This window comes from Marmota marmota, unplaced genomic scaffold (genome assembly GCF_001458135.2).
Source record: "Marmota marmota marmota unplaced genomic scaffold, marMar, whole genome shotgun sequence".
Classification (NCBI taxonomy): domain Eukaryota; kingdom Metazoa; phylum Chordata; class Mammalia; order Rodentia; family Sciuridae; genus Marmota; species Marmota marmota.
In genome coordinates this window covers 1,845,703-1,869,902 of record NW_026000316.1, presented here as the reverse complement: position 1 = coordinate 1,869,902, position 24,200 = coordinate 1,845,703, and the positions used below count along the sequence as shown (strand labels likewise).

General features: G+C 38.8%; 1 protein-coding gene across 4 annotated transcripts in view; it reads right to left on the bottom strand.

Moving 5' to 3' along the window:
- Pcdh19 (protocadherin 19) overlaps window positions 1–23,948 on the bottom strand; it is a 97,228-nt gene extending 73,280 nt beyond the window's left edge. For 2 of the 4 annotated variants that reach the window (XM_015502304.2, XM_048797371.1), the window contains exons 1-3: window positions 21,787–23,948; window positions 18,915–19,055; window positions 17,902–18,229 (exon numbers count right to left, since the gene is read on the bottom strand). In XM_015502304.2, coding sequence (XP_015357790.1) covers window positions 17,902–18,229; window positions 18,915–19,055; window positions 21,787–23,933 — 2,616 coding nt within the window. In that variant the 5' untranslated portion in view covers window positions 23,934–23,948. The remainder of the gene's footprint in view (window positions 1–17,901; window positions 18,230–18,914; window positions 19,056–21,786) is intronic. The other 2 variants (XM_048797372.1, XM_048797373.1) reach the window with 1 other exon arrangement.
- Between the last annotated feature and the right edge of the window lie 252 nt (window positions 23,949–24,200).

The following is a 24,200-nucleotide window of genomic DNA, read 5'->3' as shown; positions in this document are numbered from 1 at the left end:
GAGGGCGCTTGCTTCACATGTGGGAGGTACTGGGTTCCATTCTCAGCCCCATGTATAAATAAGTAAATAAAATAAAGGTCCATCAACAACTAAAAAAAATTTAAAAAAAGAAGTGTAAGGAGATCTACATAAATGTACTGATGACATTATAATGAAGCATAACTAAATGAAAAGATGCCATATTCATAGATAAAAAAAACATTATAAACATGTTATTTATTCCTAAATTTATCAGTTTGACACATTTCCAATCAAAATCCCAACATAATATTTTTTAAACAAAACATGGTTCCAAAGTTACTCTGAAAGAATAAACAGAAAAACTAGATTTTTAAAAGACAAAGAATAAAGGGAATCTAACCCTACCATATATTAAAACCTATTATAAGGCATCAATAAATAAATCAGTGTGGTAGTGGTAAAAAGGAAACAAAAAGATCAGTGGAAAATACACAATAGTTTGGGAAAGACCGTAGTTTACATAAAATCAACATAAATAGGCTGGAGATGTGGCTCAGTGGCAGAGTGCTTGCTTGGCTTGTGTGAGGCCCTGAGTTCAATCCTCAGTATGGCAAAAAAATAAAAAGTCAACATAAATATTTTTAAGAAGTACCAGAAAGCAGTAGAGAAGGAGATGAAATAAGTGGTACAAAGCAAACCAATTAACCAGTTAGAAAAGAATTTTTTTAATTGTTATCTCTAACAATATAAATTATCTCTAACCAAATAAATTCCTCATGAATTAAAAAAGCTATGAAAGCATTAATTCGTGAAAACAGTGAAAGAAATGCAGTTTATATAATTTCTGGATTGGGAGACAGTTTTATAGCTCAAAAGCAACAGAAGAAATCACAGATTGAAAGACTGATACATTTTTCTACATGATCTCAAAATACTCTGTCAAAAGCAAGCATAAACAGAATTAAAAATCATTCAATAAACTGAAGAAAAGTCTTTGCAGTAAATGAAACAAGGAATTTACCTTTATATGAGATATATATATATATATATATATATTTTTTTTTCCTCCCAACAAGTATCCATTCTAATTAATTTCCTATGTATCTTGCCATATAATTTCATTCATTTGTAAACTAACAAAAAATGCATTTTTCAGGCTGGGGTTGTGGCTCAGTGGTAGAGCACTCACCTAGTATATGTGAGGACCTGGGTTTGATCCTCAGCACCACATAAAAATAAATAAAATAAAGGTATTGTGTCCAACTACAACTAAAAAATAAATATTTTTAAAAATAAATATTTCTCCTCCTTTTTTTTACAGAAATTAGTGTATGCCCTACACATTTTTTTTAATCTTCATCTTACGTTAACAATGCATTTAGAGATTTTTCCATATCAATATATAAAACATTTTTAAAACTTTTCTACTGCCAGACACACACATTGCTTCCTTTTTTGCTATTTCAAATAATACATAAGTGAATATTCATATGTATTAATATGTGTGTATACATATATAAACATACATATCTACTCATATTTATATATGTGTATAAATTTTTATATATAAAAAAATTTATTTATATATATATATATATATATATAAAATTTTGCACATAGTCAAGCAGACATCATAGAGACAGTATGAATTCCCTAAAAGTGGAATTGCTGGGTTAAAGGGTATATGTATTTGTAAACTTAAGATTGTCAAACTGCTCTCCATTGGGACTTCTACCCATTTATACAGAGAATGTATGGAGATGGTCTGTTTCCCCCACTGTTTTACCTTATTGGAGATAACATTTAAAACTCTAATAATGGGACCAGGGTATAGCGCAGTGGTAGACACTTGCCTAGCATACTCAAAGCCATGCCTTTGATTCCCTAACACCACAAAAAAGGTGATGGTAATGTTTTATTATTATCAAATAAGCAAAAATAGACTCTTATACACTGCAAGTGGGCAGGTAAGTTGGTACAAATTTCTGGGAAAAAATATCTACTAGAAGTCTTAAAAACATAAACCTTCAGATAAAACAATTTGTTTCTAGAGAATTTATTCTAAGAAAGCAATTAGAGAGTACAACTATATTTATGTACAAGGATATCCATCATAGTATTGTTTTTATAAGACAAAAATTTAAATAACCATAAAGTTCAATGTTAGAAATTGATGAAAAGCAAAACTTATCTATAGAACAATATATAATTCAGCAACTAAAAAAATCTTGCTTGTAAATATTTTCTAAGGACATAGGAAAAAGTTATGATATAATATAAAGATACAAAAGAAAAACAGAATAATCTCAATTAAATTTTAGAACATTAAAACTGGGGAAGTTTATCATTAATTCAACCTATATTAAACATTTATTTTATGTCAGGCATTGAACAGAGAATTAACCGTAGTTGCCCTGAAATGGTAGAATCATGGATGATTTCCGAACTTCTTCTATTATTTCTGTACTTTTCCACTTTAGACATAAATTGATTTTATAATGAGTAACCAACAAAAAGAATCATAAAATATACTAGAACTGTACCTACTTTTCCCCTAGAAAGCAACTGCATTTTTAATAATGGTCAAATTAAAGTCAGATATTATACTATAGTCACTGTCATGATATCAGCAGATGTGTCTAAAGATATTAACCCAAGTACTGGAATTGTGGCTCAGTGGTGGAGTGCTTGTCTAGCATGTGGGAGGCCTGGGTTCGATCCTCAGCAACACATAAAAATAAAATAAAGGTATTGTGTACAACTGCAAGTAAAATAAAATGTAAAAAATTTTAAAAAAATTTAAAATAAAGATATCAACCCATCGAGATTAGCCCCTTTTGCAAGTGGCTTTTACGTATCTATGACTCAGTCTCCCTCATATAGGCACTGGGAAACAGAGCATCTAAAGCCACAACAATTGATTCTGTTCTTTTTCTTAGGCAATAGAAGCCAAAGGGAGTGGAGGATGGAGGTACTTCAAGACCTTTAGGCCTACCTAGGATCCATAAACAAGTTCAAAGTCAGGCCTTCACCCACATCCTAAACAGCATTTTAGGAAGGCCTTCCTCAGACCCAGTCCCAAACCCACACTGACTGGCAAATGTAAATAGAATTAGAATTTTACAAACAAATGTCCTTACTTTTGATCCATCACCTTAAATTCACATTAGTGGTATATGAATTTTTATAGTAATACATAATTTTTTTCAGCTGGAACACTGCTCTGTTGCATTAGCTTCTTTCAAATCCTGGCTTAAAGGCAATTAAATATTTTAATTTCCTGGAAATTCTTTTTTAATCCAAACAATCTCATCTTTAAGCCATACAAAGGAAAATGTGAACCTTTTTTTTAAATTTACTTCCTAATCAAATTTAAAACATTCTCAATATTTCCTTAAATGAAGACATTTACATTAAGGAACTTAGATTAAAAAAAGAAGGAGGAGGAGGAGGAGGAGGAGGAGGGGAAAGATTTCCCCTCAGTTTTCAGCAACTTCTGTGCTCTCACACACAAAAAATGCAAAGATAATTATTTTTATCAAATGCTTCATGTGATAACATTAGCTAACTTCCAACTCAAAGCTAGAGTCATCTAGTTAAAAGTCTTCACATAAAAGAAAAACAGTCCTACTGAAGGCCATGGTCTCCATTTATCCAAGGAACAGACCACAGAATACGGCTGGAGATGTTTTCCTGTAGCAGGCAAACATTTCATCCACAATCAAGGTGATGTTGTACAGGGTTCTCATATATTAGCTATGGGGTTGGGGTGGGGGTTGTAGCATCTGTGTGTGGGGTTTTTTTCCATGAGAATTTTCTTTACAATATCTAAATTGTTCTTTTGTCTATCTATGTGGGACCACTGAATTAAATATTTTTCACTTAAGTATAGTGCCTAGTATGTGAGAAGTGTTAAAGAAATGTTCAAATAGATGCTAGTTTTCACATTAATGTTTTTCAAAACTAGGATACTAGATAGAAAAGTAATCAAATAAATTTACCTTTCTTAAAAGGTTGAACCTGTTCCACTTTGTTGGGGAAAAAATGCATTTAGTTGAGGCTGCATTTGAAATTTTCAGCATCTTAATGACCACCAACTTATTAAGTTTCTTTTTTTTTTGTCGTTGTTCCAAATTGTTGGGGCTATTATCTGTAAGCACTATATGTGCCTCAGAGCCACGGGGCAGGAGCATGAAATCAAATATTGGAGAATATTTTAAATTGTCCATTTGATACTGAAAAAAGGGCTCTGATAAAAATAGTTTGCCAAAAGTGGCCCTTAGATGAAGCCTATATCATTTTATAGTGTTAAAAACCTGTACATGTTGCAGTTAAATGTTACTATTTTAAAACCTCTTGTCCTATAAATAAAACTTGTGAACCAGATGTTTAACACTGATGAGATAAGCCTACTTTTACAAAGTATACATGTGGGCAAGAAGAATTAAGAGGAAAAATATTTTTAATAACATTTTCTCTCAAATTTTAAACTTAAACTTTAAAGAAGGTGTTATTGTTAAATGTGAGTCTTCATACTTTTTTGAGAAATAAAAAAGATATGATCTGACTGAAAAGTGAAAATAAAGAACATGTTTGGTCTGTTCTTCCTCAAGACAACTTCTTTGGCCCTTAATACTTACTGTAAAATATAGTACTAAACTTAAATGATTGCTTTTATGATCTAAAAAAATAATATATTCTCAATGTAGAAAATGTGGGAAATTAGAAGTGTGTTTAAAAATCTTCTTACAACCTGAGATAAATGTTAATGCTGTGATAATTTTTCTTTCAGTCTTTTTTCTCTGTGTGTTACTGTGAGTATAGTGTGTACATGTCTGTGTATGTGAATTAAACAATTGAAATCCATCTATAATAGGCTCTTTTGTTTTCTCATTTTTCTCAATTTTATCATAAAATTTTTCCTGGGTCATTAAATATTCCTCAATATATTATTTTAATGACTGCATAATATTCTGGCATATGTATGTATGATAATAATTAACTATTCACAAATGATGATATTTGGGTATTTCCAATGTCTTATTTCTATAAATTATGCTGAGATTAACACCTCTGTATGTGAATTCTATGCAGATGTAAAATTATTTCCTTAGGATAAATTCCAAAATAGTAGGTAAATTCTAGAAAGAGTAGATATTTTAGGGCTTTTAGTATGCATTGCCAAATTGCCCCCAAGAAAAGTATATTGGTTCCATCAATTATACTCCATATAACAGTGTACCATAATCACGCCCTTGCCACCTCTGAATTTGTTTTAATCTTTTCCAATTTGATAAGTAAAAAGTGACATCTTATATATCAAATTGTTGTTCCCTTGAGCTGAGGTCATAAGATTGGTGAGGATGCAGTTGTGGAGACTTCAATTCCTATATTGCTTGACATTTTAAAAAATATGCATAGTTTTTGCAATTAAAGTTAATAATGGCTTTCCATTTCTATTATTTAATTACTAAGATTGAAATATTTTCATATGTCTATTGACTATTTGTTCATACCTATTTGTGTTCATTTTACATTTTGGTTTGCCTTTGGTGATTTGTAAGAGGTCTTAATATATAAGGGTATTGCTTAAATGTCCCTTTATCTGAGATGTCTTTCCTGATGTTCCTAGAACAACCTGCTTCCTGGCAGAACACGTATGGTTCATTCTTTCTTATGTTTCTCATATTACCATCCAACTTTCTATTTATTATTTGGCTCAGCCCATAAAAACACAAACTCAATGGGAGCAAGAACATTGTTGGATGCCCAGCACCATGAATAGTGACTAGCATGTAATTAGCTCTATATAACTATTAGCAGAATCAATTAATGAATTAATTAACATATGTTCTTTATAAAAAACAGTAGAATGGTAATTATTGGGAAAAATGGAAATATATTAATTAAATGGTACAAAGTTTCAGTTACACAAGGTAAGTACTAGAAATCTCATATGAAGCATAATGACTAGAGTTAACAACACTGTATTATATTCTTAAATTTTACTGAGTGGATAGATCCTATGTGTTCTCACCATTTAAAAATGGCAGCTATATGAGGTGACAAATATGTTAATTAGATTGATTGTAGTAATCATTTCACAATGTATACATATGTAAAAACATCAAGTCATACACCTGAAGTATATAAAATGTTCATTTGTCAAAAAAACTCAATAAAGCTGAAAAAATGAATGCATATCTGTGTATGTATATATAGTCTCTGACTGCCCTATAGATTTAAAATATTTTCTCAGCGTATGACTTATTTTTAATTTGGCTTATTATATTTTGGAACATACAGACATTTCTAAATTTTATATAATTAGAGCTACTGGTACTTTTCTTTGTTTTCATTTCCACTGCTTCTATGCTTCTGAAGTCCTTTTCAATTTCAAAATTATATGGATATTTATTTGCTTTCTTCAAATAATTTCACTGAGTTTTCATCTTTACCTCTTTAAATCATGTGGAATGTGTGTCATATAATGTAAAATAAAATATTTTTATATTTATTGAATAAACCTTGCCTTCCTCCATTGATTTAAAGAAAATATGTTTAATCTCACATTTTATCTCTTCAGTGACAATATACACTCTGAGGGGAGGTACTGCTTATGTTTTTTTATCTATATCTCTCAGAGGTGAGTACAAGGCTGGTCAGTAAAAGATGGTCTACAAATATTTGGTGGATGAATGAATGGGTGGATATTCTCAAGCCAACACAATTTTTTTCAAAAAAAGCCTAACTACTAAAATGTAAGTATATTCACTAAAGTCTGAAAGCAAATCTTCAGAGTGTCAAGTTTAACCTACAGTAAATGAATATCCTGTAAGAGCAAGGCACTTTAACCCCTGTAAGCTAAACTCATTGGTAACAAAAATACTTAATGAACACCTGACCTTGTATAAATGAATTGCACAGAGTGGCCCTGTCCTCAAGGAATTCTTAAAAAATTATTCTTTACAGGCTTATAGTAGAAGAGTGCTTCCCAAGGTTGAGGTTACTGACTTCCCCTTCCCCTGATTCCCAGAAAAAAAAATAGATTACTTTGTTGCAGACAGTGCTCAAATCCTGCTGAATGCAATCCACCAGCCTCCAACATGCATTGGGTTTAATAATTCTGGAATCAAATCCAGTTTAAAAGAAAATCTACCTCATCTTTGGCTCTCAAGTAAAATCCCACGTGTCCCATATTGATTCTGTAAGGCTCAGTTAGCCTCCTCCTATGGCCTGAAATTAAAAATAACAACAACAAAAATACATTTTTATTGAATTCTGGCTCTTTGCTTATAATCTATAGCAAACAGAAAAATGAACAAAGCCTTGCTGAACTGCCTCTCATGCCAACAAATCCCACAAAGAGAATGACAATTAGTGAAATATATTGTTAAGCATGAATTGTTAGCTAAAATATTTATCTCTGTTGCAAGGTATTAAAATGAGAAAACCTTCAAAGTGGAAGCTTCAAGCAATTGCATTAGAAGTTGCATAATTTGGTTAGACTGACCTTAGAATGGAATAAAAAGTTGCTTATTTCCATAATGTTGGCCTCCAATGGTATAAAAGGTTAGATAATTTATCATGATACACAAAACAGTTCTCAAGAATAACTAACTTAGAAAGGAGATCTCAGTGACTTCCAGCTCTGTGAATTCTTAGTGTGAGAATCAACATAATTTATACTTAAGTGAATTTGCACTCTCCTGAAAGGTCTAGTTTGCCAGACAAGATGAGTGTATCTCCCATTCAGCCCTAGAACATGTAAAGAGCAACTGAAACAAGGTTAGCGTACTCATTGATGCATTTATGGCAGAAGTCACATTGAACAGGAAGACATATTTGAATGAAGAGGCTATTGAGTTTTGATGTATAAAACTCACAACTCAAATGACATGCAGAATATGTTGCCCTCATTTAAAAATTAAAGGACTCTATCTATTGAATCACCTGCCATATCTGTCATTTGCCCTCAATACCACCTATAGAGCAGCCATTATCATCACATGAACTCAAACCTTAATGCAACCAACTATATGAAGCCCTTCAAACCAATGCTACAAAAATTCAGAGAATTACACTCAGAAATGGAAAAAAAAATGGAAATCCCCTGATCCAACTTCTTCACATATTGTTACAGGTTTGTTGCAGTTTGGCATTTGTTGGGATTTTTCAAAATTTTCAATGTCTTAGATTCTGATTTCCTTAGTAGTAACAGGTTTCAATAACTAAAGCTCATTTCTCATAAGGTTGTTAATGTTGCTTCATCTGTTTTGCTAACAACTTCCTCTATTTTCCCCAGATATGCAGATTTGTGCATTTGTTACCTTTGTGGATATAGTGAATCAGGGTCACTCATATATTAAAGAGAACTGTCCTGATGGGGTGTGCTGGGCTCAAAGAGCGAGGAAAGCAAAATGTTGTTAGCATCACACATCTTTTTATCTCATTCTTTCCAAATATGACATCATGCATAGCTACAAACCTTTGCAGTTCCAGAAATCATTTTCCATAATCTCTTCTTGTGGATACCTGATAATCAGATGTGGAAAGACCAAATCCCCAGATTGTCATTTCAACAATTCCCAGTGCCATGGTATAGTTTACCATCTTTATGTGGTTTCATTCTATCAGGTTACTAAACAATGTATAGTTAGTGCAAAGGCATTTTAGTTTTCTTCCCATTTCAGCATTTACTGACAGTATTTTTTACAACAAAGTGCACCCCTTTTTCCATTTCTAAAGAATTTCCAGTAGAAGCAAAATTAGAAAGAGTGACCTAGAGGTCTAAGAACACCCATCCCATTAGCAAACTCACAAGCCATACAGAACATTGGTACTGCATCTATAACATTTGAAATTTGTTTCTAAGGAGCTATAGCTCTCATAAATTGTTTTTCAATTTAAAATTGGGCAAAATCCCACAATGATAAAAACCATTATTTAATACTAATGTCATTGTGTTCTATCCCCTAAGCTCTTAGGAACAAACCTTACCATTAGCATACCCCATCACTCAGAAGTGTATACTTCAGAAATAGGAATGTACTAATTAAAGAAATGATCAGTACAGCAAGGTCATAATCAATGCCAGTCATATGAGAATTTTGTGTCTTCACGATGGCTTCTGTGCCTAGCAACATAGAGGAGGAATTTAGTTTTCCAATAAGCCAGGCACCATTACCTGTTGCCAAATGCATTTGTTCACCCCTGCATTCCCAGAATCCTGCTTTTCTCATGCATGTCAAGTTTCAAATACAAATGTTAGATTACATATATTTTAGCTATTGAAAATACTTAAAAGCTAACCAATTCTAATTAATGCAGTCTTATATAGTCTCCCTACTCATGAATTACCTATGTATACAGGCAGCCCAAATCAGACTTTTCCAAACTAAATAAATTAAAGAGGAAGAGGAAGGCTTGAAACAAAATTAAGCCCAAAAGAGACAAAATGAGAAACAAAGCCTCAGAAAATAATTTCCAAGGAATTGAAGATATTCACTATAAGATATTCTTCAGCTGAGCTTTATGCACAGCAATGATTATTTGGCTATTTCTTACTCAGAGATCTCAATTAAGAATAGTCACAGAGAGATCTAATCTTGGGATACATCAAATCAGGGTGTCTTGGCCTCACATTTGGAGGATATCACTGACTCTGATTAGGCTTATGAGCATTTCCTCAGGGAGGCAGCCAGCAGAGGAGAGTGGAGAAGGGGGCCCTGAGGACCTAAGATCATAGATATGTGTATAATCAGCACAGCTGGTAAAGGCTCCATCACAAAAAAAAGTCATATAAGTAAGGAAGAGAAGCAGATACACACACACACACACACACACACACACACACTCCACTTCCCTAAAGAGGAATCTAACCTTTAGATTAAACTTTTCTTCCTGCTAGCTTACACAGGGAATTCATTTTATTCAAAAGAGCAAGCTACACAATCTAAGAAGAGGTGCCCTTCATGCTCTGGAAATCAGATTTAGGAGATAACATAATCCAGAAAGCAAAGCCGCCAAGGCCAGTGCTGGTGGTAGTTAAGGAGAGCAGCTTGCCACAGAACAGTGGCCAGATGGGGCCCAGTGGGAGAAGCTGAAAACTGGCCACCCTGGCACTCAAAGACTTAATGGAGCATCAGAAGACTATGCACACGAAGGCAGTGCTTAAGCATATGACAATTAAGAAGCCTTGGTGCTAGTCCATGAATGCTGAACTCAAGGAGAACACAGGTTTGACACTGAATTCTCACCTGCTTCAATCCCAAATGGTCTGCTCAGGACTCTCAAGGTACCTGCTCCTGACACCTGTCTGTTAATCTCTGTCTCACAGTTTTTTCATGAAAAGAATTTTCTCTGTTCCTAAAGGCTGAATTTAAAGAAAAATCTTAAGAGACTCCTTTCATTTTCCAAAGTAATTCCAGTGTTCCACCCAATCCAGGAAACCCTCATTGACTTAAGGAATTTTCATTACCTGGCACATCAAGTTGGAACCACATCTCTTCAGGAACGAGCTCAAGAAGAGAAGGCAAAAAGCATTAAAAAAAATTTGTGGTGGGCTTCTATTCTTTCAGCAAAAGGCCTACAAAGAGTGGAGGAAGTACAACACGATGGAAAGAGGATACACTGTAATATTTCGTTTCATTTTTTTTAAATCTGGAGCAAATATAAATTACCGAAATTTTAAAAATCTGGATGCTATGTATCTGTCTTTTCTGTATATTTTAGCTGTTACATAATTTCACTTTTTAAAATTAAATGAAAATCCACCAGAAATTAACCAGTGAGAATTCAAAGGCCAGATAAAAGTCAAGGAAATACGGAATTACCTCACCTCATGAGGGTTTTGTGAATCTTGTCAAGGTAATGAAACTCAATTTAAGCAAACAAGATACGTAAAAATTCAAACTTACAAAGGAAACCAGTTAGAAGTTGATTTTGCACATTATACAAGGACACTTTCCTCTAGGAAAGAATCCACCACAGGGTTACTTTAAATATAGAATGCCACCACTGTGGTTAATATGAGGTCTAATTCACAAAACAGACATTCACTAACTGAATAGCTTTTCAGGAACCCAACTACCATCAAAGGTGTATCTATAGATCCTCCTGGAGAGCTCAGTCAGGTTTTCTCTTCTGTGACAGAAAACACTTAGAGGATGCACCTGAGGAACTACTTACTGTCAAGCAACACAGAGTGTATTTTGGTTGCAAATGTTGTGTCTTTGAGCAAGTCATTTGCCTTTTCTAACTCCATTTTTCATGCAGTAGAAAAGAAACCTTGGTCCCTTCTGACAATTCTTCCAGGAATACTATGAAACTGCAATGGTCCTAGCTAATATTTTAAAATTAAATTCTGAATGATAGCAAATGAGATTTCTGCATGGGAACCCAAGCTCCTGGAGCTGGCAGAGATGCCCTCCCTGCAGCTCCAGGGCTTTCATCATTCCCCTGGGGTGACACAGGGAGGTGCTAGCACACCAGGTACACCCACTGCAAGGTGAGTGACCCCACTATGCTGTCCACACAAAACCACTCAAAACTACGCAACAGCTAAAGAGGAAATGTAACTTGAAGAGCATTTCCCTCCACAAGCAACTGATCCTCTGGGACTTTCACTTCAAGCCTCTGAATTGTTTGAAGTAAATGAGGCTCGCATTAAAGGCCAGCCACTCACACATGAAGAAATGAAGCCTCCTCTCAGAAGGGGAAAATGGTGGCTCCAGAGCCAGCCTCCCACCTCTCAGACACAGGACTCTTGTACAAATGGCTTCATCCACCCATATCTGAGGCACTTGATCCAGCCAATCATAGCCTTCCCAAGCCCTGGAAGCTGAAACATATATGCAGAGGGGTCAACATCTGAAATTCTAAGCAAACACCTCAAATCCACTGCAACACCATTAATGAAAAACTCCAGCTTTCTAGGAAGTGACTTCATTCTCTTCTTTTTCCAGTTCTCTAATTTCTCACAAGCAACCCCTTGAGCCCCCAGTTTCAGCCTCTGGGCACAATACATGGAAGCTACAGCAAACTTTGGCAAGGTGAGGGAGGGAGAGGTCTCCAGCTTCTCCCATCTTGTAAGTATAACAGAGAAAAACCAAGTGGGGCTACTGGGGCCAAAAACAAGTGGTCCTCTGATAAGAAGAATTCCAGTGCCTCAGAGCCCTCTCTGGAAAATGTCCTGCCTCCAGCACCCGAGGGAGAGAAATCTCAGGATCATTAGCAAGCACTCTGGCTGAGCTCAACTTTAGTGAAGGTGTATAGGGAGAGAGGTGATCTCTAAGGTAACCAGTTAATTGCCAATAAGGAATGATAATAATAAATTAGCAAATACTAATGTAAACTAACTCAGTTCTGCAGCAGTTGCATGGAGACGACAGAGGAACAGTTTATTCTGGAACACATCTTGCAAGCTGATCCCCGCTGGGAAAGGCACTACCTCAGCTAGATGTGTAACAGGGCAAATAAACGTACAATGTAGGCAATGGGTTTCCTTAGAATGTCTAATAGTAGAATTGGAGCCCTTGATTTTTGAAGAAAAATGGAGTGAGTATGCTTGGACAGATGAGGGCTCCATTGTTTTCTATTGTTTCCTTCTGCTGCCTGAGGGTTATTTTGATCTCTAGATTCAAATGATTCCAAGACCCCATCATAATAAGGAAACTAAAATTTATAAAAGCAAGCTCACTAGAGAATTTGTTTTCATTGGTAGTGATATGTTGTGTCATTCCATGCTATCCAAACCAGCTTCATCATACCTACTAATTTTCTAGTGCTCTCTCAATCTGCCATGTGATAGATTTGTGGCTGTCCTTAGCCCAGAGTTTCACTCTAATCACTGCAAATCCCTAAATTTTAAATTGTGTTTAAGGACAAAAACATGCTGAGATATTTATTTCTTTTTCATTTTTCTTCATAGTCTAACTGATGTTTTATTGTCATTATTTGCCCTAATATGACCATGCATTCATTCAGCCTTTTTGTGGTAGTCTTTTTCGAGGATAACTGGAAATATTCAATTCAGCCTGCCACACATGCCCTTGTTCTATAATCTTTTCCACTGCTACTACATAACTATTCATGAAATTGTTGCATGAGTGACCACAGCAGAGCACACACAGAACCTTTAGGACAAATCATATCAAAGATGCTACAGATTTCAGGCAAAAGGTAGGAAATATAAGGAAAACTTTCAAGAGACTGGGGATGTAGTCCAGTGGTACAGCACTTGCCTTTCATGTCAGGAGGTCCTGGGTTTAATCCCCAGGATGGGGGTGTGGGATAGAAACTCAAGATAAGATTAAAATTGAAGCCAAAATCTAAATCCCTATGTACCTATGACTGGAATTTTAGAAGGTCTTGGCTACTATAGTCACTCCTTTAGAACTGTCAGATTAAAAGCATTCAGCATCAAAAAACTAAAACTTAAAATACACCACACAAAAGAGAATGAGTATTTTTTTAACATTTCACCCCTCCTGAAGTCAGGAAAAAACCCCACTCAAGTCTCCATTCCCAGCAGAATACTATATGACATACTAAGTAGCACTCAAAACATAATTTTAGAAAAATCTTACGAAAGTGACCAACCTACTATCTTTCTTCATATTCACCTTCTTTTTCAAACTTCTTTCCTCTTTCTTCCCTTTTTCTCCCTGTATACACACACAGAGCATACTTTCATTCACACATACACACACACACACACACACACACACACACACTAAGTCTGAACTAAATAAAGCAAAACACTAAGAATTCAAATTTCACCCTCCAATTCAAGATATTTTAAAAATACTGGCATCACTAATTCTGCAAAAGTCTTGTATAAACAACAAAGGAATCCTTCACTTTGCCTTCTCAAATTTGTACACAAACCCACAAAATCCACATAGTTGACTTTCCAACCAATACCAGAGGACAGGTAAACAATGATATCAAATTCTATGCAGGATTATCTCTGCAATATGAGAAGTTAAATTCAAATTCTCTATAATTGTGCTCCATTCCCTTTACTTTACCTACTTAACTGCTTCTAAATTCATGTTCCCCATAGTATCTAGAGCGAACATTGTTCAGATGCAGCTAGGTCTATATGCTGATGCAGAAACCACCCTCAGTACTGGGGGTGTGACTCAGTGTTAGAGTGCTTACCTAACACATGCCTAAGGTTCCCAGCACTACCACCAAAAAAAGAAAGTCACCCACAATTCACCAAACTTGGAGAGTCCAACAGTAAATTTACATATAAATAATGGCAGGAGAAGGAAGTACTAAAGAATCTACAAAGTAATAGGTGATTAGAAACTATCTTGTATTTTAAGATAGTTTGACCAGGCCCAGTGGCTTGCACCTGTAATTCCAGTGACTCTGGAGGCTGAGGCAGAAAGATCACATGTTCCAGGACAGGCTCAGCAATTTAGTGAGGCCCTGTCTCAAAATAAAACTAAAGAGGGCTGGGGATGTAATTCAGTGTTAGAACAGCCCTGGATTCAATCCCTAGTACCTGAAGAAAATAGAAAAGAAAAAGAAAAAAGAAACTATCTTATGTTGCTTGCAAGTGAAATCATATGGGTGATCTTAGCTCCCCAACTAGACTTTGAACTCTCTGAGGGCAGAAGTTACATCTTATATTTATTTGGAATCCCTATGGTACATGCTACACAGCTGAGCATAGTGGATGCACTCCAAATGTTTACTGATTTGATTTAATGCCCCTGTGATGAATTTCAAAGTACAATAGAGTAAAGCAGCATAGGAAGCAAGCACAGTAGTTCTGACTCTGCTGGTGTATAATACCATGCTGAGTAAGTGCTCTAAGGGACTCTACAGTAATGAAGAAAATGGGTTTGTCACAAAAGGGAGCCCAGTGTCCAAATCTAAAGAGAAAGAATGTTACATGCTCAGGAAAGAGATATTATCCTGAATTAAAATTATCTGTATATTGTGTGTTTCCCTACAAACTCCCTGGGGTCAAAGATCAAGTGTATTATTTTGTTTCCCTAGGAAATAGTAAGTACGGTGTCTGACATGTTCTAAATGTGCAATAAATGCTAGTGGGTTGAACTAATGAAAAAAATGAATTGTTTAATGAAATCACATGAAGGACAAAAGAAGTGATACAATATGATTTAGTAGAAAATTTTCCATAGAATCTTATACTTATCACATCATAGAACTTATTATTCAGTTCCCTAATTGTTTAATAAATGTTGTTTTCTTGGATGGATTCCTTAAGTAATGAGGAAAATATAAAGAAAGTTAGGGAATGTAGCAGGATATTATTATTCTAGGAATCCCACTGAACCCTATAATAGTACTTATCATTCCATATTGCAAATCACCTTGTCTCCCCATTAGAATGTGCATTCATTGTCTTTTTTATCTGTACAATGCCACCAGCCTAGAGCAGTACCTTAAAAAGAGTAGACGCTCAACAAATACCAGTGGAACACATGAGTCAACCATGCCTGCTCTTCTATAGATTTCACTGGATTTAAGTATTTTATCCAGTTCACATTCAAGGGCTTCTAGTATGGAAGAAAAGGAGAAATGTCATTTTCCCCATGCAGGGCTTTGTGACAGATACAGATCAAATGGCTTGACTGTGCTTGGCTGAGTAGGCTTCTGCCTTTTCTGAGTGGGTTTTCAATTGAACTTTCTATGAATGCATATTGGAAATACACACTTAACTTCACAGTGTCTAATACATGCTATCATGGACCTGCCTACCCCTCCACACCAGCTCTGTGTGATTTTGTTAAACAAGTAGAACATCTGGCTTTGTGAGTCAGGAACGTCATCAGAACTGAGACCTTAGGTTTTCTAAATATTTGAAGCAATACATTATTCACTCTGCCCATAGAGAATCTCAGAACACTAAGTTCTTAATAAAACCATGTTATAGTTATAGAGCTCCTGCCTCTTGATTGTATTTCATAGACACTTGGCCTTGCATTTTTCTGGTGCCCTGAATTGATTCCATGAATGATCACCAGGTCATCAGGATTCAATAATTTTGTCCATCTCCCTAAGCAAGAACACTATCAGCAACCAAATACACAACCTTGGCATATTTCACCTCCATTGTTGAGAGATCAGTGTAAAGAGTCTGGCCACACCACTTTGTAGGTATCATCTATATAGAATCAGCTTAAATTCCTCTTTGGTTATAAGTGCTCAGGAAGACACACTTAGGTATACACACCATTGTCAACAGTGATTCCCAATTGCCTAGTAAAGAAATATACCATTTTAGGGGCACCTATGAATCAGACCCTTATACTAAACAATGTCATATTATCCCTTGCATGGCAAATGTACCCATTTTGTAGATGAGGAAACAGAGACTCAGACTACATAACAAACAATGACATTTGGATTCAAAATTGTGATCTCTCTGGTTCCACTACACAGAACTGCCTCTCTCCTCTCCACTGCTGAACTATTGATGGTCTACAAATGATCCTCCAAGTAGTCTATGGTCTAGGCCCTAGTAGTATTCAGGAATATTAATAATTACAACTGAGTCTATCTAGCACAATATACTTTCAATAAATTTTTATTTATGGAGCTATGAATTTATAACCTTGGTGCTTTTGTTGCCAGCAAACTACCTTCATTTGTTCATTAAAAATACAGCTTTTGGGAGCTATTAATTCTGGTGGGAACTATTTTTCAGGGGAAGCCATCAATGTAAGTGATCCTAAGATCTCTTTGTCCTACAAAATTGACATAAACACTATGCAACCATTTTATGTAAACATGATGGCCTGGGTATATCAGGCGGAAATATTTCTGAAACAGGAAGATATCACTGAAACAGTACTTTCCTAGAAGTTTAGCACCCTGTGATATGCCCTCCCTCTCTTGATGACCTGCTTTGTGAGTCTGAACAAATCTCTTAGCATCTCTGCACCTTTGTTTCATCATCTACTGAAGGACCATCTATCAAGATATCCAATCTCAAGTATCAAAGGAGACAACAGTTGTAAAGGTGCTTTGAAAAATGTTGACAAACTCTCCAAGTGTATAATATTTCTTTCATTAGTGGCCTGAATGGGGGCACATGCCTCCCACTGCATCAAATTTCCAAAGAGGGAATTAGGCAATTCATAGAAAAATGAAAACAACATAAAAACTACCTTCCACCTAGCCACCCACCACCATCATCTGAATATCACCCTACTATCCTGAAATATTTCAATAGCCAACAAGCATCTGACCACATTGTGTTTTTAAAAATCCTTCCATTTGGAAACATTCATTCACAGTAAAGGGAAACAGAATTAACTAAAATGCATAGCTAATTCCTAAAATATTCATATTAGTGACAGTTTCAACCTCCTCAGCTGTCAAATGTTATTACCAGAACTGCTGAGAAATGGCAAAGTGGCTTTCATTTTTTACTTGCCTCCCATGGACCAGCTCATCCATATTCTTGGCAAGATGCTAGAGAACAGTGGTGTAAGGTGGATAAAAAGAAAATGGGGCTTTAGGAGACTGAACAACTCTCACAGGAGAACATTGCCCCCACTGGAGTGTTAGAGGGTTTCATTCATTTTCAACATTACTTAGTGACTCTTTCTAAGCTATTTCAACTGACATATTGTTACCACTGGCTCTCAAGCATGTGATATTTGCAACAGGTGGAGCAAACTTGTATTATGCCAGGACACCATACTGGACTTTCAAAAGTTTAGACCCTTCGGGTTCCTCCTTGCAACACCAGCCCACAAAATCCATATATGTTGGGTTACCTTTTGCCCCAAGAAACACTGATAGCAAACCTAAGTAAGGAAGTGGGCTTAGGCAGAGAAGTTCTCCCTGCCGCTGCAGGGGATTGTACCAGCATAACAGTCTATGGTATACTGAACAGCTCAAAAAGAGATCTGTGAAGACATCACAGAGCTACTCATCTACACTCACCTCAGGCAGAGGCACACCATTGATGATCAGATCTGGCTGCTGGGGGCCCTGGCTGTTGAAAGAGTGATGGTAGATGTGGTTGGCGCTGGTATTGCGAGTATTCTGGTTCTCTACATTCAGGAAAGTGCTCTCAGAGCGGCGGCAGCCCAGGGGCAGCGTCTGCTGGTGGTAGTCGAAATAGTTGAGGGAGGAGGTCAGGGAGGAGCAACTGACAACATTCATCTTGTCTGTCTCCTCCACATCCCGGGGTACCAGGCGGATGTCATTCTTACTGATTTTTTTCTTCTTGCTTGATTTCTTTTGATGCCCATAGGAGTACTCAGCGATTCTATGTGACAGAAAAGGCAGCATGAATTGATAACACCCTCCCAAACCATGCACTGATTAATAAACATTAAGCATCCCAGAGGGTTGCACCCCATCTCCGCTCCAGCTCCTTATTCTGGCGCATTACATCATCTGGTTTCTCCCTGTGCTTTTCTCATGCGAAAACAAGCTGAGGGCCATGAAGTTTGCATATTGAACATAGTAACCTCCCCCTACCCCCACCCAAAAAAAGTTCCTATAATCTGGATCTGGAATTTTTCATTTGAGTGGCCAGTGAGCAGGGGTGGGAGGATAGGGAAAGTTGAGCCTGTGGGAGAGAAAGCATTAAAATGCTTAAATCTGGAGCTTCCCTGGAACCCAATACAACTTCGGGGTAAAGTGAGAAGCAAACCCCAATTTAACAGAAAGAGGAGATGGAGGGAAATAAAAAATAAACTGCTTGCCAGTTCCTCCAGGCATTTAACATGTAGCAAACTCCCTTAATCAGCTTCCTCTGTGATTGACCTGATCAGTTTTGGACTGGGGTAGAAGATGAGATCCTGTCCTTTGAAGTCTCCTCAACTCCGGTCCTCCACACCCTCCACCCTGCCCTAGCCCAGCTCCCTTCTACTCTCCACCCAGCCCCCTCCTCTTCCAGAGAAATCTGATAGCCAAACCCATTTGAATGAGGGGAAATGCCTTTTTACCTCTTTCCCCTTAGGCTCACTTTCTCCTCTGCATTTTTGTCTTGCTCCTCGCTAATGGGAGAAACCGAGATGCAATGCAGACACTTGCTGTTTTGTCCTTTTATAAAACAGCCGAGGAGACAAGTGATGGTTAAACAATTACTGCAAAGGAATTTAAAGGTTAGTGCATTCAGCATCCTTCTCCATTCAGGTGTACCTACAAGCAGCTGTGCTGCAACTGGAACATAAAGAGCTCAATTTAATTAACACTGACACAGACCCAGCAACGTGCACCAAAGACACCAAGCATTAAGAGACTTGTCAAAAGAAATACATTAAAATGTAGGCAGATTCTCAATGTCACTTAGCAATAATGATTTAAGCTTATTGTTTGGAAATTCAATTTCTAGGTAATAATCAGCAAAACAATAGGGTTAATAAATAATACAGGTTGATCTTTACAAGGGAAAGACTGCCTGTATTCTCGCTCGACAAAGCTAATTGTCTGAATACAAAAAGGGAGCCCAATTCAAGCAGCAATTGCAGATCATCTTGCAAGTCTCATAAATGAATGCATTTCAGAAAGAGGCTCTGCAGAAGCTGAGAACAAGAAACCTCTGCCTAATCACATGGAAAGAAACGCTCCTGAACTTTAGGTTTCTAAAAAGTCTGAGCAGATGGGGAGACTGCATATCTACAGAGGCAAATAATTGCTCTGTCCCTGGGATCTACCTAGAGCTAAGCAGTTGAGTTCCTTCCCCTCACCCTTTCACTCTGTGCCCAGGCAGACTTGCAATGATGGCAAGCTGATGCTACTGGGGATTGGGAGCGAATAAAATCCACCCCCAAACCCCTGGAATACAGTTGATTTTCTTTTCTAATCTGTTTACAGAATCAATGGGAAGTTCTAATCATTTTGTTTACCCATGATGAGTAAGTTTGGCAATGCCCCATCCAATTATTCAGCTGAGGCATTCATTGCATAGCCCTTTCTGTATTGACCAATTATTTAATTAAACTGTACTTCATTAATCCCAAACCATCACAGGGAAGAGAGTGCTTTACAAAATACACATTTGGGTGAAGTTGGAGAGCACTGAGATTTGCACTTTTTTTCCAAATTCAAATGCTCTCCTCCCTGTTTTAATGATCTCCCTGGCAAGCACTCAGAAAGAGCTCTCACTTCTAGTCATATATCACGAAGAGGTGGCAAAGCCTTCAATATCTTTATTTCAAGCTGATTTCTTTTTCATCAAGGAAAGGGTCTTATGCATTTACTTTATGCTGAGAAAATGGCTTAAAAAGAGTCCCCTCTATCATTATCTCCATATAAATAAAATTTTATTGACCCTGCATTTTTCTCCTATAAAAATCGCCACTGGCAGTCACAGGTTTCAAAGGTAAGAGCAATATTAATTTCCATTTCTCCCATCTGAAATGACTCGGTGCTGAAGGAAAGAAAAGTCATGGCCATTTCACTAGTAACAGGATTAAAGCATTTATGAGGCATTGCAGCTGCTCTTTTATGGCACCTGATTGATATTCATGTGTGGTTAGCATTTGTCTACTAACTTGTGTAATGCAGAGAATAGTAAAAGGGAAACAATAATTGCATGGCTGTTACATATTCAGGGAGCTCTGATTCACAGAAGTGTGCATTTCAGATGGTGTCAACTACAAATCTGACCTACAGGAACATATTTTGACTGATTAACATGCAAGCACAGATGGCACAAAAGACAAACTGGATGTGTAGGTGTGTTGAAAGCACACACACACCTTGGTTGGAAATAGCAGCATCATTCATTTTCAGCAAAGTAAAGAAACAACTTTTTTTTCAACTGTTTCGATGAGACACTGCTGGAAAAATTATATATTAAGTTGGGTTCTAGAAATTCTTGGACTTATTTATACTATCCAATTGTAAAGAAGAACTTCAGCAAGACCCTCTAATGTGCTAATCCGGATTGTTTTTTAAATGCTATATGTCATTCTAGTTTCCACATTTCTCTTCCTTTTCTTCACCCTTCTCCTCATCTCTCTTCTCCCCCACCCCAATATACACATCCTGCACACACTTCAAGAGAAATTGTAACACAATAGCCCATAGTGACATCCACTGGTAGCAACCAGATCTTAATGCCACAGCACAGTTCCACATAAGAGGAAATCACCATAAACTCCAAGATTGCTATTTTTATTGAAACATCTGGACACAAAGTCTTGTCCCTCATTGGGAAGTTAGGTCTTTATACACCAACCAAACAGATATTTGAAAACATACAGATGCCTGACAGAATTTCACTTTATATAGTCAGATGTTTAGGGATTAAATCAAACCAAACCAGGAAGAGACATAAAAACACTAATCACCTGTTCTTTGTTCCTTACTCTGTTTCCCAACTTAAACTCCTACCCCCAAACTCTCTTCAGAGTTTATCACTGCAGCAAAATAGGGCAGCTGCCAGCATTCCCTCTCCTTTCAGTACCTGTCTCCAAATCACTGTTTTGCTGAAAATGTGAGTCTCATCTCTTCTCTTCTTTCTCCCTTTCTCTTTCTCCCTCCCCTCTCTCCTCCCCCGCCCCTAGTTCCCATAACTTCATGGAGACAGCTGTGCAAATTTTAAAATGATAATTGCTTTTCTGCTCATCATCATTATGTGACAGAATCCATTCAAACAGTAAATGATTGTCTTCCAGCAAATTGTCAGATCAAAAGAATTGATCAACTTGGACTCTCATAAACTTTTCCCCCCTCCACAAAGAAGCTGTGTGAGTATGCTGCATGCAATTAAGTGGGAAACAAAAGCACCGGGGTTTTCACACAGAGACACAGATACTCACACCTTACTCATCCCAGACAAAGAAGAAAAGAAAGAAAAGTTGGCTCTACCTGCAGTTGTAGGTTCGGATCTCTTTGTTGTCGCGCTTGCACTTGATTGCCACGAAGATCATAGTGACAAACAGGATGCCAGCAATAGAGCCCAGGGCGATAATGAAAATCAAGGATAGGTTCACTGAGCCCATTGACTCTTGGGCATCAAGAGCTGGGGAAAGGTAGATTAGGACCAGCGCAGAGGCTGAGAGAGACGTCTTGCCGTGGTCATGGGCCACCACAATAAGCTCATAGGAAGCTTTAGAGCTCTCGCTGAAGGTGCGGGTGGTCCTGACTTCGCCATTAACCTGGTCTATTTCAAAGAAGCCACGGTCACCCTCAGTCATGTCATAGGTAACTCGACCATTTTCGCCCTCGTCGTAGTCGTCTGCCTTGACAACAGTCACCAGGTAGCCTATGCCTGAGTTTCGGGGGATGTAGACCTCAGCAGTGCCATTGATTAGTGTCGGGGCTGTGATAACTGGGGTATTGTCATTGACGTCTAGGATGATGACCCGCACTGTGGCGTTGCTTTGCAGTGAGGGCAGGCCACCATCCTTGGCCAGCACCTTGAATTCAAATGCCTTGGTCTGCTCATGGTTGAAGGATCGCAGAGCATAGATATCACCCGAATTGGGATTGATGGAGACATAGGTGAACACAGGCATGTCCCGCACCTGCGACGGCACTATCTGGTAGGAGACACTGCCATTGAGACCCAGATCAGGATCGCGGGCAGACACAGAGAGAAGATAAGCGCCTGGAGTGTTATTCTCCTGCACAATGACCTGGTAGTAGGGCTTAGAGAAGTGCGGGTGGTTGTCGTTCTCATCAGTTATGCGCACTGTAAAGGACTTGGCACTTTGCAGCATAGGTACGCCGCCATCGCGCGCCTGAATGGTAAGATTGTACTGATCGTGCTGCTCACGATCCAGCCGACCGTCCACCAGGATAGTGGAGAAGCTCTCATACTCCTGCAGGCGAAATGGCACGTTGCCCAGCAAACGGCACTGCACTCGTCCATTGAGGCCTGAGTCGCGATCGGACACCCGAACTAGGGCGATCACGTAGCCTGGGGGGGCGCTCTCGCTCACCTCCACAAGCTCACTGTTGACCGATAGCAAGTTGATTACCGGTGGGTTGTCATTGGTGTCCAGAACGCTGACTGTGACCTTGCAATGTGCTGGGATAGAGTTGGGCCCCAGGTCCTTGGCCTGAACGTCCAGTTCGTACACGTGGCCCTCTTCATAGTCTAGGGCACCAGTGACAGTGACCAAGCCACTGTGTGGATCGATTTGGAAGAGCTCACGTGTTCGGTCGTTGACATAGCCATAGAAAGAGTAGACAACCTGGCCGTTGGTGCCCTCGTCTGGGTCACTAGCATTAAGGCGAATGACGGGTGTGTTGGGAGGCGAGTTCTCAGGCACGCTCACCGCGTAGGTGGACTCGCCAAACACCGGGTTGTTGTCATTGGAGTCAGTCACCTTGATGCTGAGGCCCACGGTGCCCAAGTGCGGCGGGTCTCCGCCATCGAGTGCAGTGATTCGAAAACTGTAGTGCGACTGAGTCTCGCGGTCTAGACTTTTCTCCACCACGAGTTCAGCAAAGCGTGAACCGTCGCCACGCGTCTTGATCTCCAGGCCGAACAGTTCGTTGGGCGTGAGCTCATAAGTCTGCACCCCAAAGCTGCCAGAGTCGGGATCATAGGCGCTGTCCAGCGGGATACGTGTGCCGGGGCTGGCCGCCTCTGATATCTCTAGCTCAATCTGTGCCGCTGGGAAACTGGGCGCATTGTCGTTCAGGTCCTTGATCTCCACCTTAATCACGCAGATTTCCATTGAGCTGGACATAACCTCGAGAGAGATGATGCACTTCGGGCTCTGACGGCACAGCAGGTCGCGGTCAATCTTCTGCTTGGTGACCAGCAGGCCTGAGCTAGGGTTGATGTCCACCAGGTGCGGAGCGGAATTGGACACCACACGGAAAGCGGAGGCCTGTCGGGGGTCCAGCGCGAAGCCCGCCTCTCGCGCGTCCTTGGCCACGTTAGCGATTACCGTCCCGGCACGCTGCTCTTCTTCCACTGAGTACTTGAGGTTAATGAGGGCGGCCGCCTGCGTCCACAGTACGGCCAGCAGCAGCAGCACCGGCAGCAGGAGTGACTCCATGGCTGCGCGGGGCTCTGCTTGGCCTCGCCTCTCCACACCCCTCCGAGGCCGACGCCGCCGGCGCTCCAGCTTCCCGCCGGCTCGGGCCGCCTGTTGCGCGCGCCCCGTGGCCCCGGAGGCCGCGGGAGGAGTCCCGCCCAGGGCGGCCCGGCGGCGCGGGGCGTATACCCGCGCCGGCTCCAATGCTGAGGTTGAGGTGGACTCGGCGGGGGCTCGCTGGGGGCCCGGGGGCTCCAAGGGGCCGAGGGAGCGCCGCGCGGCCCCGAG